The 14,677-nt window shown below is 63.1% G+C and overlaps 1 protein-coding gene across 3 annotated transcripts in view; it reads right to left on the bottom strand.

The window, feature by feature from the left end:
• Positions 1-5,665: 5,665 nt before the first annotated feature.
• ARAP1 (ArfGAP with RhoGAP domain, ankyrin repeat and PH domain 1) overlaps positions 5,666-14,677 on the bottom strand; it is a 67,417-nt gene continuing 58,405 nt past the window's right edge. The window contains exons 29-35 of one of the 3 annotated variants that reach the window (XM_075414446.1): positions 14,330-14,362; positions 13,496-13,578; positions 9,214-9,264; positions 8,912-8,975; positions 7,117-7,272; positions 6,344-6,382; positions 5,666-6,226 (exon numbers count right to left, since the gene is read on the bottom strand). In XM_075414446.1, the coding sequence (XP_075270561.1) occupies positions 6,365-6,382; positions 7,117-7,272; positions 8,912-8,975; positions 9,214-9,264; positions 13,496-13,578; positions 14,330-14,362 (405 nt within the window). In that variant the 3' untranslated portion in view covers positions 5,666-6,226; positions 6,344-6,364. Of the gene's footprint in view, positions 6,227-6,343; positions 6,383-7,116; positions 7,273-8,911; positions 8,976-9,213; positions 9,265-13,495; positions 13,579-13,789; positions 14,363-14,677 lie in introns of those variants that run through there. The other 2 variants (XM_075414455.1, XM_075414438.1) reach the window with 2 other exon arrangements.

Here is a 14,677-nt window from a genome sequence, read left to right as displayed (position 1 = left end):
ACGCATTGCAGGTGCTGAGCGTGTGTTACATGCACTGAGTACGTCGCATGCGCTGAACATGCATGCAGACACTGAGCATGCATTGCAGACACTGAGGAAGTGTTGCATGCACTGAGCACGCATCGCAGATGCTGAGCACGTGTTGTAGATGCTGAGCATGTTGCCTGCACTGAGCATGCTGCAGACACTGAGCACGCATTGCAGACAGCACGTTGCATGCACTGAGCATGAACTGCAGACACTGAGCATGCATGCGGGCACTCAGCAAGTGTTGCATGCACTAAGCATGCATCGCAGATGCTGAGCACGTGTTGCAGATGCTGAGTATGTTGTGTGCACTGAGCATGCTGCAGAAACTGAGCATGCATTGCAGACACTGAGGAAGTGTTGCATGCACTGAGCATGCATCGCAGATGCTGAGCACGTGTTGTAGATGCTGAGCATGTTGCGTGCACTGAGCATGCTGCAGACACTGAGCATGCATTGCAGGTGCTGAGCACGTGTTACATGCACTGAGCACGTTGCATGCTCTGAGCATGCTGCAGACACTGAGCATGCATTGCAGACAGCACGTTGCATGCACTGAGCATGAACTGCAGACACTGAGCATGAACTGCAGACACTGAGCATGTATGCAGGCACTCAGCAAGTGTTGCATGCGCTGCGCACGCATCGCAGAGGCAGGGCACGTGTTGCAGATGCCGAGCATGTGTTGCAGATGCTGAGTACATTGCATGCACTGAGCATGCTGCAGACACTGAGCATGCATGCAGACACTCAGCATGCATTGCAGACAGCATGTCGCATGCACTGAGCACGAACTGTGGACACTGAGCATGCATGCAGACACTGAGCAAGTGTTGCATGTACTGAGCACCCTGTAGACACTGAGAACACGTTACATGTGCTGAGCGTGTGTTGCAGACATGGAACACACGTGTCGGACCTCAAGCAGGCACGAAACGCTCAGCCCTGCACCGAGCAGCCCAAAATGTGCAGGACAAGAAGGACATGGAGGGGCTGGAGCGTGTCCAGAGAAGGGCAGCGAGGCTGGGGAGGGGTCTGGAGAACAAGTCTCATGAGAAGCAGCTGAGGGAGCTGGGGCTGCTCAGTCTGGAGAAGAGGAGGCTGAGGGGAGACCTTCTCGCTCTCTACAGCTCCCTGAAAGGCTCTGCATGCGGGAACGGGCGTTCTGCAGGGGAACCCCAGCTCTTGGTTCGCACCCTCAGCTGCGCGCAGCAAAGGCTCCGGGTTGGTCTGCTGGCATCACCTCACCTGCTGCACCTCCACCCGAGGAGACCCTGCAGGTTTCTGCAGCAGGTCCTCACTGTCCAAAGGTCTTTGGGTGTCCAGCAAGAGGTGAGCCCCAAATCTGGCCGAGGAGTCCAGCCGTGGGTGGCCAGATGAGGGGCGGGTGCAGGGAAACACAAGCATTGATGGCAGAGACAGTGGAAGCTCCCCGAGCCTGGCGGGGTGAGGGTGGGTGGCTGTCCTGGCCGGGAAAGGGTGGCGAGGAGGAGGACAGATGGACAAGGGAATGACTGGAGGGACAGGCAGGCTGCTGATGGGTGGGTGGGTGGAGGGATGGACAGACAGACGGAGGGATAGATGGGTGGGTGAATGGGTGGGTGGATGGATGGGTGGATGCAGGGATGGATGGGTGGGTGGATGGATGGATGGATGGATGGATGGATGGATGGATGGATGGATGGATGGATGGATGGATGGATGGCGAAATGGGTGTGTGGGTGGATGGAGGAAGGGATGCATGGGTGGTGGGATGGATGAGGGGATGGGGAATGGATGTGGGGATCAGTGGGGGGAAAGATGGATGGATGGATGGATGGATGAGTAGATGGACAGATGGGTGGATGGGTGGGTGGGTGGATAGGTGAATGGATGGATGGATGGATGAATGGGTGGATGAATGGATGGATGGATGAGTGGGTGGGTGGGTGACTGGAGGAGTGGATGGAGGGATGGAGGGATAGGCGGTGAGATGGGTGGAGGGATAGAGGGAGGGATGGATGGGTGGATGAATGGATCGTTGAGAAGATGGATAAGGGATGGAGGAATGGGTGAGTGGGTGGATAGAGGGAGGGACACATGGATGATGTGATCAGGGGATGGATGGGGAATGGGTGTGGGGATCAGTGGGGGGATGGATGGACGGATGGATGGACGGATGGATGGACAGAGGGATGAATAGATTGATGGATGGACAGATGGATGGATGGATGGATGGATGGATGGATGGATGGATGGATGGATGGATGGATAGATGGATGGATGGATGGATGGATGGATGGATGGATGGATGGATGGATGAATATCTGGACAAGGCTGAGTGCTACTGGTATTTCATGCCCAGGTGCAGCAACAAAGAGGCCCGAGCCGGCGAGGCCGAGGCTTGCGGGGGGCTGGTGTTGGGGGGCAGTGGGGACGTGGGTGCCTCCCCTCCGTCTCCATCTCGACGGCTCCGTCGCCCCTTGCAGCGCTGCCGGTGATGCCGCCAGTGCCGACGCCGCAAACCCGGCAGCGCCTGCGGGTGATTGACATCCCCCTCCCCCGCATGACTCACGGCCCGGCCCCCCGGGGGGGCTCTGCTCGAGGAGGGGGCGGTGGGACTCCCACCCAGGGCCACCGCAGCAGCTCAGCGGGAGAGCGATGCTCCCAGCCCCACGGGCGCATGCAGCCCCTTCTTGCTGTGCCCCCCTGCATCCCTGCATCCCTGCATCCCCACACCCCTGCATCCCTGCATCCCCCATCCCTGCACCCCCCATACCCACACCCCCGCATCCCTGCATCCCTGAATCCCCCCACCCCTGCATCCCCGCAACCCCACATCACTGCACTCCTGCATCCCCACATCCCTGCGCTCCTGCACACCCGCATCCCTACATCCCCGCATCCTGGCACCTCCGCATCCCTGCATCCCTGTGCCCATGCGCCCCACATCTCTGCACCCTTGCACCCCTGCATCCCTGCATCCCTGCACCCCGCCTCCCTGCATCACTGCATGCCTGCACCCCTGCAACCCCACATCCCCGCATCCCTGCACCCCTGCAACCCCCATCCGTGCACCCCTGCACCCCCGCATCCCTGCACCCCTGCGTCCATGCACCCCACAAACCTGCACCCTTGCACCCCTGCATTCCTGCATCCCTGCACCCCTGCAACCCCCATCCGTGCACCCCTGCACCCCTGCACCCCCGCATCCCTGCATCCCTGCACCCCACCTCCCTGCATCACTGCATGCCTGCACCCCTGCATCCCCACATCCCTGCATCCCTGCACCCCTGCAACCCCCATCCGTGCACCCCTGCACCCCCGCATCCCTGCACCCCTGCGTCCATGCACCCCACAAACCTGCACCCCTGCGCCCTTGTATCCCTGCACCCTTGCATCCCTGCATCTCTGCATCCCAGCATCCCTGCATCCCCGCAGCTCTGCACTCCCGCACACTTGCACCCCCGCATCCCCGCATCCCTGCACCCCTACATCCCCGCATCCCTGCACCCCTGCATCCCTGCACCCCACCTCCCCACACCCCTGCATCCCTGCACCCCCACACCCCCACATCCCCGCATCCCTGCACCCCTGCATCCCTACATCCCTGCACCCCTGCATTCCTGCACCCCTGCATCCCTACATCCCTGCACCCCTGCATTCCTGCACCCCTACACCCCTACATCCCCCCATCCCCACACCCCTGCATCCCCACACCGCTGCATCCCGGCATCCCGGGGGACCTGGAGCAGGCGGTGGGACCAGGCCACCTCCCACCACCCAGGCTGAGCTCCGAGGACGTTCCCAGCAGGGATGGCACCCAGGCGCAGCTCGAACAGGTTCTCAGGTGCGCACGCACACAGACGCTTACACACACAGCTTCACGCATGCACACGTGTGTGCTTCCCGTGACGGCAGCTGGTACAGAGTCGCACCGAGCGGCCATGGGTTTAGGGTGGGTTTGGGCATGGATTTAGGGTGGGCTTAACTGTGGGTTCAGGGTGGATTTAGAGTGAGTTTGGCCATGGGTTTAGGGTGGGCTTGGCCACGAGTTTGGCCATGGGTTTAGGGTGGGTTTGGCCATGGGTTTAGGGTGGGCTTGGCCATGTGTTTTGGGTGGGTTTGGCTGTGGGTTTAGGGTGGGCTTGGCCATGGGTTTTCGGTGGGTTTGGCCATGGGATTAGGATGGGTTTGGCCATGGGTTTTGGGTGGGCTTGGCCATGGGTTTTGGGTGGGCTTGGCCATGGGTTTAGGGTGGGTTTGGCCACGGGTTTAGGGTGGGTTTGGCCATGGGTTTAGGGTGGGTTTGGCCACGGATTTAGGGTGGGCTTGGCCATGGGTTTAGGATGGGCTTGGCCATGGGTTTTGGGTGGGTTTGGCCACGGGTTTAGGATGGGCTTGGCCATGGGTTTAGGGTGGGCTTGTCCATGGGTTTTGGGTGGGTTTGGCCACGGGTTTAGGATGGGCTTGGCCATGGGTTTTGGGTGGGTTTGGCCACGGATTTAGGGTGGGCTTGGCCATGGGTTTTGGGTGGGTTTGGCTGTGGGTTTAGGGTGGGTTTGGCCATGGGTTTTGGGTGGGTTTGGCCACGGGTTTAGGATGGGCTTGGCCATGGGTTTTGGGTGGGTTTGGCCATGGGTTTAGGATGGGCTTGGCCATGGGTTTTGGGTGGGTTTGGCCATGGGTTTAGGGTGGGCTTGGCCATGGGTTTTGGGTGGGTTTGGCTGTGGGTTTGGCCATGGATGTAGGGTGGGCTTAGTCATGGGTTTGGCCATAGGTTTAGGGTGGGTTTAGGGTGGGTTTTATCCATGGGTTTTGGGTGGGTTTGGCTGCGGGTTTTGGGTAGGCTTGGACATGGGTTTGTCCATGGACCTTGGGTGGGCTTGGCCATGGGTTTTGGGTGGGTTTGGCCGTGGGTTTTGGGTGGGCTTGGTTGTGGGTTTGGCCATGGATGTAGGATGGGCTTGGCCATGGGTTTGGCTGTGGGTTTAAGATGGGCTTGGGCCTGGGCTTGGCCAAGGGCTTAAGGTGGGCTTGGCCATGGGTTTGGGGTGGGTTTGGCTGTGGGTTTGGCCATGGATGTAGGGTGAGCTTGGTCATGGGTTTAGGGTGGATTTGGCCATGAGTTTAGGGTGGGCTTGGTCGTGGGTTTTGGGTGGGTTTGGGCCTGGGCTTGGCCATGAGTTTAGGGTAGGCTTGGCTGTGGGTTTTGGATGGGCTTGGCCATGGATTTAGGGTGGATTTGGCCATGGATTTAGGGTGGGCTTGGCCATGGGTTTTGGGTGGGTTTGGGTGGGTTTGGCCATGGATTTAGTGTGGGCTTGGCCATGGGTTTGGCCAGGGGTTTAGGGTGGGCTTGGCCGTATGGGTTTGGCCATGGGTGAAGCACGGAGTGGCCACAGGAAGGTGGGTGCAGGCAGGGGAACTGCAAACCCTTGCCCACCCCAGGAACCTCCTTCCATCCCGGCGCGCAGCATCCCGGCTGCACGGGCAGCGCTTGGCAGCACAGGGGACCATCGGACCAGGGTGCCACCACCCTGTCACCCAGAAGATGCCACCACGCTCCATGGCATCACTCATCGGCTCGCCACCACCCGCTGCCCCCCACCCTGGTCATCCACCCCGCGTGGCCGGCACAGACCTGGACACCTCCACGCCGTTTCCCCAAGACCTTTAATACCGCGGCGGTGGGAAGCGGGGGCAGCTTTTGCCACCCCCCCACCTTGTCCCCCCCCTTCCAGCAGAGCCTGGAGTCAGGGTGGGGGGCAGAGGCTGGATGCACCCCCGCTCCGGTTTGGGGGGCTGCGGAGGCTCTTGATGCCCTGCCCGGCTCAGACGGGACCCCCGGGATGGGGTACCCCCTCCCCAGGGAGCACCCCAATGCCGGCTCCGAGCACACATCCCACGGGAACGATCGTTTTCCAGGAGAGAGATTAAAAAATAGAGGGGGGAGGAGGAGAAGCTGAGACCCCCCAGCTGCAGCCCCCCGCCCCGAAAGCGGGGCGCGGGGTCGGGGGGTGGCACTGCCCGGTCCCCGTGGGCTGCTGGCCGTGGGTCCCCAGGGTGGCTGTGCCAGCAGGGTGGGGGGGCTGGCTGCCGCTTCCCCTCTTGGGTCACCCCGGGGGGAGGCGAGGGGGCACAGCGGAGGCTGCGGAGCCGGCGGGACCCCTGGGAGGTGCCAGGGGCACCCCGAGGGCCACCGCGCTTGCGGACGAACCTGTGGCACAAGCAAAGGGTCAGCCATGCAGGTCGGGGGGGGGGGTCTCACCTCCATCCCCCTCCCACCTCGCAGGGGGACACTGGGGTGGGGGGGCAGGGGTGAGGGGACACTCACCCAGCGCCTCAGGCCTCTCGCTCAGGCGTTCCTCAGGAGCTGGGGACGGAGCAGAATGGACCCCATCAGTCCCCAGCCTCCCCCCCCATCCCGGCATCGCCGCTCCCGGGGGGGGACGGGGGGCAAAACCCCGAGAACGGGGAGCCGTGGTGCCCCCGACACATCCCCGAGCAGCCGGCATGAGGGGACGAATGGGTGCAGCAATGGGACCCCCAAGGCGACGTCCCCGGGGTGCCGGACCCTCGCCCCGGACCATGCCAGCCGCTGCTCTGTGGAGACCCCCTGCCAGGGGTGGGGGTCCGAGCCCGGAACGAGGAGAGGGCACGGAGCAGGCGAAGCCCCCCAGGAGCTTCCCCGTTGTCCCCCACCCCCCTGTTATAAACCTGGGCAGGGGTCCCGCTCCTGGGGGATGGGCACGAGGCAGGGGTGCCTGCCCTTGGGGTACCCTCGGACGCCCAATGCCGGTGGCGGGACCCCCACCCTGGCGCAGCCCCCTCCTCGGGTTGATAACAGCAAGGAGGACCCAAGGGACAGGCTCAGGCGTGGTGGGAGGTTTGGGACACCCCCCCCACCCAGGAGACCCCCCCATCACCCCCAACGCCGGAGCGGGCACCCAAAGGACCCCCACACCACCCATCTCCCTCTAGGGTGGCGGAGGATGATGCTGGCACATAGGGAATGGGAGCAGGGACCCCCCCTCGGCGTGTGATGCCGGGGAGACACGGCCCCGCGCAGAGGGACCCCCGCCCGCCCGCCGTCCCCATCTCACTCACGGTTAGGGGGTCCGCAGCAAAGGCAGCCACGCTGCTCCTCATCTCGCTCTCGTTGCCCCGCAGCGGGATGAGGGAGACGTGACCCAACCTGGAGTCCTGACGCGCCCGCGACGCCCGCGCCTGGCAGCTCTCCGAGGGCCACAGGGCCCCCCCGTGCTGGGGACAGAGGGGACGGGGGGTGGAGCAGGGCTGCAGAGGGGCTTGGTGGTGCTCAGCCACCTGGGGACCTCTCCTCCGCCCCGGGATCGCAGAATCACCGGATCATCAAGGTTGGAGAAGACCTCTGAGATCATCAAGTCCAACCGCCAACCCAACCCCACCATGCCTGCTCAACCATGTCCCCAAGGGCCACATCCACACGGTGTTTGAACCCCTCCAGGGATGGGGACTCCACCACCTCCCTGGGCAGCCTGGGCCAAGACCTGACCACTCTTCAAGTGAAGAAATTTTTCCCAATCTCCAATCTGAACCTCCCCTGATGCAACTTGAGGCCATGAAGTGTTGGCTCATGCCTTGACCAGAGCTGAGCACGATTCTCCCTGCTGCCCTGAGCAGCTCACCAGGCAGAATCATAGAATCATGGAATGGTTTGGGTTAGCAGGGACCTGAAAGATCATCTGGTTCCAACCCCTCTGCCATCAGCAGGGACATCTTCCCCCAGCCCAGGCTGCTCAGAGCTCCATCCAACCTGGCCTTGAACACTGCCAGGGAGGGGGCAGCCACAGCTTCTCTGGACAACCTGTGCCAGGGCCTCACCACCCTCAAGGTGAAGAATTTCTTCCTAATATCTCATCTAAATCTGCCCTCTTTGAGTTCAGAGCCGTTCCCCCTTGTCCTATCACTGCACCCCCTTGTGAAAAGCCCCTCTCCATCCTTCCTGTAGCCCCTTCAGGCACTGGCAGCTGCTCTAAGGTCACTCCGGAGCCTTCTCTGCTCCAGGCTGAGCAGCCCCAACTCAGAGAGCAGCTCTGTGGAGAGGGACTGGGAGTGCTGGGGGACGACAGGGTGACCATGAGCCAGCAGCGTGCCCTGGGTGCCAAGAAGGCCAATGGGATCCTGGGGTGCATGAGGAGGAGTGTGGGCAGCAGGGCGAGGGAGGTTCTCCTCCCCCTCTGCTCTGCCCTGGTGAGGCCCCATCTGCAGTGCTGTGTCCAGTGCTGGGCTCCCCAGTTCAAGAGAGATGAGGAGCTGCTGGAGTGAGCCCAGCACAGGGCTATGAGGATGAGGAGGGGACTGGAGCATCTCTGCTACGAGGAGAGGCTGAGGGAGCTGGGCTTGTTCAGCCTGGAGAAGAGAAGGCTGCGAGGGGACCTTAGAAATGCCGATAAATATCTGCAGGGTGGGGGTCAGGAGGATGGGGCCAGACTCTTTCCAGTGGTGCCCAGCGACAGGACAAGGGGCAACGGGCACAAACTGAAGCCGAGGAAGCTCCAGCTGAACCCGAGGAAGAACTTCTTCCCTCTGAGGGTGACGGAGCCCTGGCCCAGGCTGCCCAGGGAGGCTGTGGAGTCTCCTTCTCTGGAGATATTCCAGCCCCGCCTGGCCGCGGTGCTGTGCAGCCTGCTCTGGGTGACCCTGCTTCGGCAGGGGGTTGGGTGGGGGATCCCCAGGGGTCCCTTCCAGCCCCTGCCATGCTGGGATTCTGGGATTCTGGGATGCTGTGAGCTCTCCCAGCCTCTCCTCACAGGAGCGGTCTCCATTTCAGGGTGCTGGGGTACCCTGGGGGGTCTCCACTAGCCCAGCACCCCTCCTGGCTGCCAGCCCCCTCTCGGTGCACCCCGTGCCCCCTGCCCACCTGCACTTGGAGGAAGGTGGCGAACCACTCCCGCAGATCGGCCTGGGTGTCACAGCACAGGTACCTGGGGGGACACGGCGTCAGCGGCCGGGGGGGGACGCAGCCGGGACCCCGGCCGGGCAGACCCCAGGGGACCGATGGGGACCCCGGTGGTACCCGGAGTGGGTCAGTGGGTGCCCAGCCAAGCTCAGAGAAATCCCCCCCCCCCCCCCATCACGCCCCTGGCAGGGAGAGCAGCCCCCCCCTTCCATGCCGGGGGACAACTTTTGGGGCCCCATGTCCCCCCCCACCCCGACCCTCACCATTGCTGCTTCTCGTGCTTCTCGTTCTCGTAGAAGACTGTGAAGCCCCAGCTGGGAGGGGGGGGGGAGAAGATGCAGACCCCCGGTCAAAGGACCTCAGCAACACCCCCCCAGCCCTGCAATACCCCCCCCCCCAGTCCCTGCAAACCCCCCCAGCCCTGCCAACGCCCCCATCCCTGCAAAGCCCCCCATCCCTGCAAAGCCCCCCAGTCACTGTAAACACCCCCAGCCCTGAAAACCCCCCCGTCCTTGCAACCCCCCCAGCCCTGCAAACCCCCCCAGCCCTGCAAACTCCCCCAGACCCTGCAACCCCCCCATCCCTGCAACCCCCCAATCCCTGCAAACCCCCCAAGTCCCTGCAAACCCCCCCCAGCCCTGCAACCCCCCCAGCCCTGCAACCCCCCCAGTCCTGCAACCCCCCCATCCCTGCAACCCCCCCATCCCTGCAACCCCCCCGTCCCTGCAAACCCTCCCAGTCCCCACAAACCCCCCAGACCCTGCAAACCCCCCCAGTCCCCACAAACCCCCCAGACCCTGCAAACCCCCCATCCCTGCAAACCCCCCAACCCTGCAAACCCCCCCAGCCTTGAAACCTCCCCTCGTCCGTGCAACCCCCCCATCCCTGCAAACCCCCCCAGTCCCTGCAACCCCCCCATCCCTGCAACCCCCCCATCCCTGCAACCCCCCAACCCTGCAACCCCCCCCACCTTGAAACCTCCCCCCGTCCCTGCAACCCCCCCATCCCTGAAAACCCCCCCATCCCTGCAACCCCCCCAGCCCCACACACCCCCCCAGCCCTGAAAACCCCCCCATCCCTGCAACCCCCCCAGCCCTGCAAACCCCCCCAGCCCCACACACCCCCCCAGCCCTGAAAACCCCCCCAGCCCTGCAAACCCCCCCAGCCCCACACACCCCCCCAGCCCTGCACACGCTCCCACATACGCACATGTAAATACACACGTGTGCACATGCACACCGCTCGCTGACATGCACACACGCACACGTGAACACGCACACGCACGCAGCTCGCTGACACGGAAGCACACAGGCACACGCCTGTGCACGCATGCGCACACACGTGCACACGGATTGACATGCATGCACGCACCCACGTGCACACTGACACGTGCACACGCTCACACCCACGCACAGACACATGTGCACGTGCACACACACACATGCATGCACACACTCAGACACACGCACATACATGTATGCACATGCACACGGACACACACACGTGCACAACTCCCTGACACGCGTGCACATGCTCACACCCACGCACAGACACGTATGTGCATTCACACATGCACACACAGACACAACACGCAGGCGTGCACTCCTATGCACACACGCACACGCTCACACCCATGCACATAGACACATGCACACGCACACACGTGTACACTACTCCCTGACACACATGCACACACACCCATGCACACGTATGTACATTGACACGTGCACACACGCACACGACAGGCAGGCACGCACCCCTACGCACCCGCTCACACCCACGCACAGACACATGCACACGCACACACGTGTACGCTACTCCCTGACACGCATGCACACACTCACACCCACGCACAGACACATGCACACGCACACACATGTACACAACTCCCTGGCACGCACGTGCACACCACATGCACACTCACACACATGCACACATACAGATGCACACGCACACACACATGTACACAACTTGACACGCATGCACACGCTCACACGCAGATGCTGACGTGCCTGCCCACGTCCACGTGCACACACTGACACACATGCACACGTGCACAGGCACACGCACCCACTCGCATGTGCACAGACGCTGACATGCGCGCACACATGCGCCCATAAACATGCACACACACACACACGCATGCACACACGTGCCCACACACACAGGTATGCACGCACACACATGAACACACACACACCCCCCCCCGCCACGCGCTGTTCCCCCCCCACCAGGGCCTGGTCCCTGACCCCGGACCCCCCTCCCCGCGCGGCGCCGTGTCCCCCAGCACAAACCCGCATGCCCCTTGTCCCTGTCCCCACCCGGTCCCCATTCCTGTCCCCAGCCCTGTCCCTGTCCCCATCCTCGTCCCCATCCCAGTTGCTGTCCCCATCAACATCCCAATTCCCATTCCCATGCCCAGCCCCATCCCAGTCTCCATCCCCGTCCCTATCCCCATCCCCACGCCCAATCCTATCCCTATCTCCGTCTCCATCCCCATCCCCGTCTCCATCCCTGTCTCCATCCCCATCTCCATCTCCATCCCTGTCCCCATCCCCATCACCATCCCTGTCCCTATCCCATCCCCATCCCCATCCCCATCCCCATCCCCATCCCATCTCCCTCTCCATCCCCATCTCCACCCCCATCTCCATCCCCATTCCCAACCCCAACCCCATCACCACCTCCATCCCTGTCCCCATCCCGATCCCCATCCCTGTCCCTATGCCCATCTCCATGCCCAACCTCAGCCCTACCCATCCCCGTCCCCATCCCCATCTCCATCTCCATCCACATCTCCATCACCATCCCCATCCCTATCCCATTTCCATCCCCATCCCTATCCCATCTCCATCCCCATCCCTATCCCAACTCCATCTCCATCCCAATCCCAATCCCCATCCCCATCTCCATCCCCATCTCCATCCCCATTCCCATCCCCATCTCCATCCCCATTCCCATCCCCAACCCCATCACCATCTCCATCCCTGTCTCCATCCCCATCCATGTCCATGTTATAGAACCATAGAATCACGTCCGTCTCCCTGTCCCCATCACTGTCCCCTTCAGCATTCCCGTCCCCATCCCCATCCTCATGTCCCTCCCTGTTCCCCATCCCCATCCCTGTCCATGTCATGGAACCATAGAATCACGTCCCTCTCCCTGTCCCTGTCCCCATCAACATCCCAATTCCCACCCTCACGCCCAACCTCATCCCCATCTCCATCCCTGTCCCTATCCCCATTCCCATCCCTGTCCCTATCCCCATCCCTATCCCTATCCCGATCTCCACGCCCAACCTCAGCCCTACCCATCCCCATCCCCGTCCCCATCTCCATCATCTCCATCATCTCCATCATCTCCATCTCCGTCCACCTCCATCTCCATCCCTGTCCCCATCCCTGTCCCTATCCCCATCTCCATGCCCAACCTCAGCCCTACCCATCCCCATCCCCGTCCCCATCCCCATCATCTCCATCTCCATCCACCTCCATCTCCATCCCCGTCCCCATCCCTGTTCCTATCCCCATCTCCACACCCAACCTCAACCCTACCCATCCCCATCCCCGTCCCCATCTCCATCATCTCCATCATCTCCATCTCCATCTCCATCTCCATCCACCTCCATCTCCATCCCTGTCCCCATCCCTGTCCCTATCCCCATCTCCATGCCCAGCCTCAGCCCTACCCATGCCCATCCCCGTCCCCATCCCCATCATCTCCATCTCCATCTCCATCCACCTCCATCTCCATCCCCGTCCCCATCCCTGTCCCTATCCCCATTTCCACACCCAACCTCAGCCCTACCCATCCCCATCCCCGTCCCCATCTCCATCATCTCCATCATCTCCATCTCCATCTCCGTCCACCTCCATCTCCATCCCTGTCCCCATCCCTGTCCCTATCCCCATCTCCATGCCCAGCCTCAGCCCTACCCATGCCCATCCCCGTCCCCATCTCCATCATCTCCATCTCCATCTCCATCCACCTCCATCTCCATCGCTGTCCCTATGCCCATCTCCACGCCCAACCTCATCCCTATCCATCCCCATCTCCATCTCCATCTCCATCTCCATCTCCATCGCTGTCCCTATGCCCATCTCCACGCCCAACCTCAGCCCTATCCATCCCCATCTCCATCTCCATCTCCATCTCCATCCACCTCCATCTCCATCGCTGTCCCTATGCCCATCTCCACGCCCAACCTCATCCCTATCCATCCCCATCTCCATCTCCATCTCCATCTCCATCTCCATCTCCATCGCTGTCCCTATGCCCATCTCCACGCCCAACCTCATCCCTATCCATCCCCATCTCCATCTCCATCTCCATCTCCATCTCCATCCCCAACCCCATCCCCATCTCCATCCCTGTCTCCATCTCCATCCCCCTCCATCTCCATCCCCATCCCCATCTCTGTCCCCGTCCTCATCCCCATCCCTGTCCCCATCCTCGTCCTCATCCCCATCCCTGTCCATGCCACAGAACCACGTCCCTGTCCCCGTCCCCGACCCCAGCTGAGCCGGGCACCGCGTCACCGCTCACCACGTCGGCGGCCGAAGCTTCTTCTTAATGCCCAGGTAGACCTTCAGGTTCCTGACGGGCCACTCCTTCTCTGGCTTGTGGCTCTGGGGGGGGAGAGGGGCCCGGTGCCGGGTTGGGGGCTGCAGGGCCACCGCCAGACCCTCGCCACCCATCGCCCACACCGGTGCCAGGATGGGATTTGTCCCACTGGGAGGGAGGAGAAGCCATAGGGATGAGGTGGTGGGAAGGGTCTCAGCCCGGGTCATGGGTGCAGATGGGTGCCCGCCACCCACCGCCGAGCCCCCGCCTCGAGGCGAGGGGACGCAGGGGGGTCCGGTCCTGCAGCGGGGTCCCTGCACCGGCACCTTGCGACGGGGTCTCCAGAGCCTGGCACTAGGTGTGCCCCACGGGGACACCCAGGTCACGCCCCTCCTCGCCACCTCTCTCTGCCCCAGTGATGTCCCCAAATGTCCCACCACCGGCACACCACGGAGGGTGAAGATGGGTGCCCCACCTCCACGTAGGGTGGGCTGGGGTCCCCCTGGCACGGGAGCATCCCTCCCTGTGCCCAACGGGGTGGGGGGCAAACGGGACATCCCGGCAAAGCCAGGGCACCCACCCCACCGCAGGGGTCAAAGCCCCCCAGCTCCGTCCCCTCTCGCCCGGGATGCACCCCCAATGCCGGGGGGCTAACTTGGGGAGGGGGGGGGGGCTGGCAGCACCCCTGGCACACGCAGCACCCCGTCGGGTTGCGGGATTGGATTTGGGATTGACCCCGGGTGACCTTGTAAGGGCAGCGGGCGCGGGTGCCCCCCACGCGCCCCGGCCGAGCCCCCCCGGGCTCCCCCTACTCACGTTCTCCAAGGGGGGGGTCCGCTGCTTCAGGCTCTCTTCGACAGAGGAAGGGGGGTTAAAGCGGAGGCAGCGGGGGGCTCGGGGGGCACCCCCCTGGCAGACCCTGCGTGCCCACGGGCGGGGGACGGGCGACGCAGGCAGCGAGGTGCCGGGGTGCGGTGTCAGACCGGGGAGCAGGGGCAGCGGGGACCGGAGAGCGGGGAGCAGAGGTCCCGGCACGGCCGGGGTGCCAGCGTCCCCCTCCTGAGCCCTGGCACTGCCTAGGAGCCGGCTCCGGACCCGCTCCGGGAAAGTTCCGGATCTGGGAGAGCGACGGCACTGCTGGGGTCGGCCCCACCGCTGCAGTGC

The sequence above is a fragment of the Opisthocomus hoazin genome, chromosome 1 (genome assembly GCF_030867145.1).
Source record: "Opisthocomus hoazin isolate bOpiHoa1 chromosome 1, bOpiHoa1.hap1, whole genome shotgun sequence".
Lineage (NCBI taxonomy): Eukaryota > Metazoa > Chordata > Aves > Opisthocomiformes > Opisthocomidae > Opisthocomus > Opisthocomus hoazin.
Note: the sequence above shows the minus strand (reverse complement) of the source record. Positions and strands in the feature narration are given on the sequence as shown.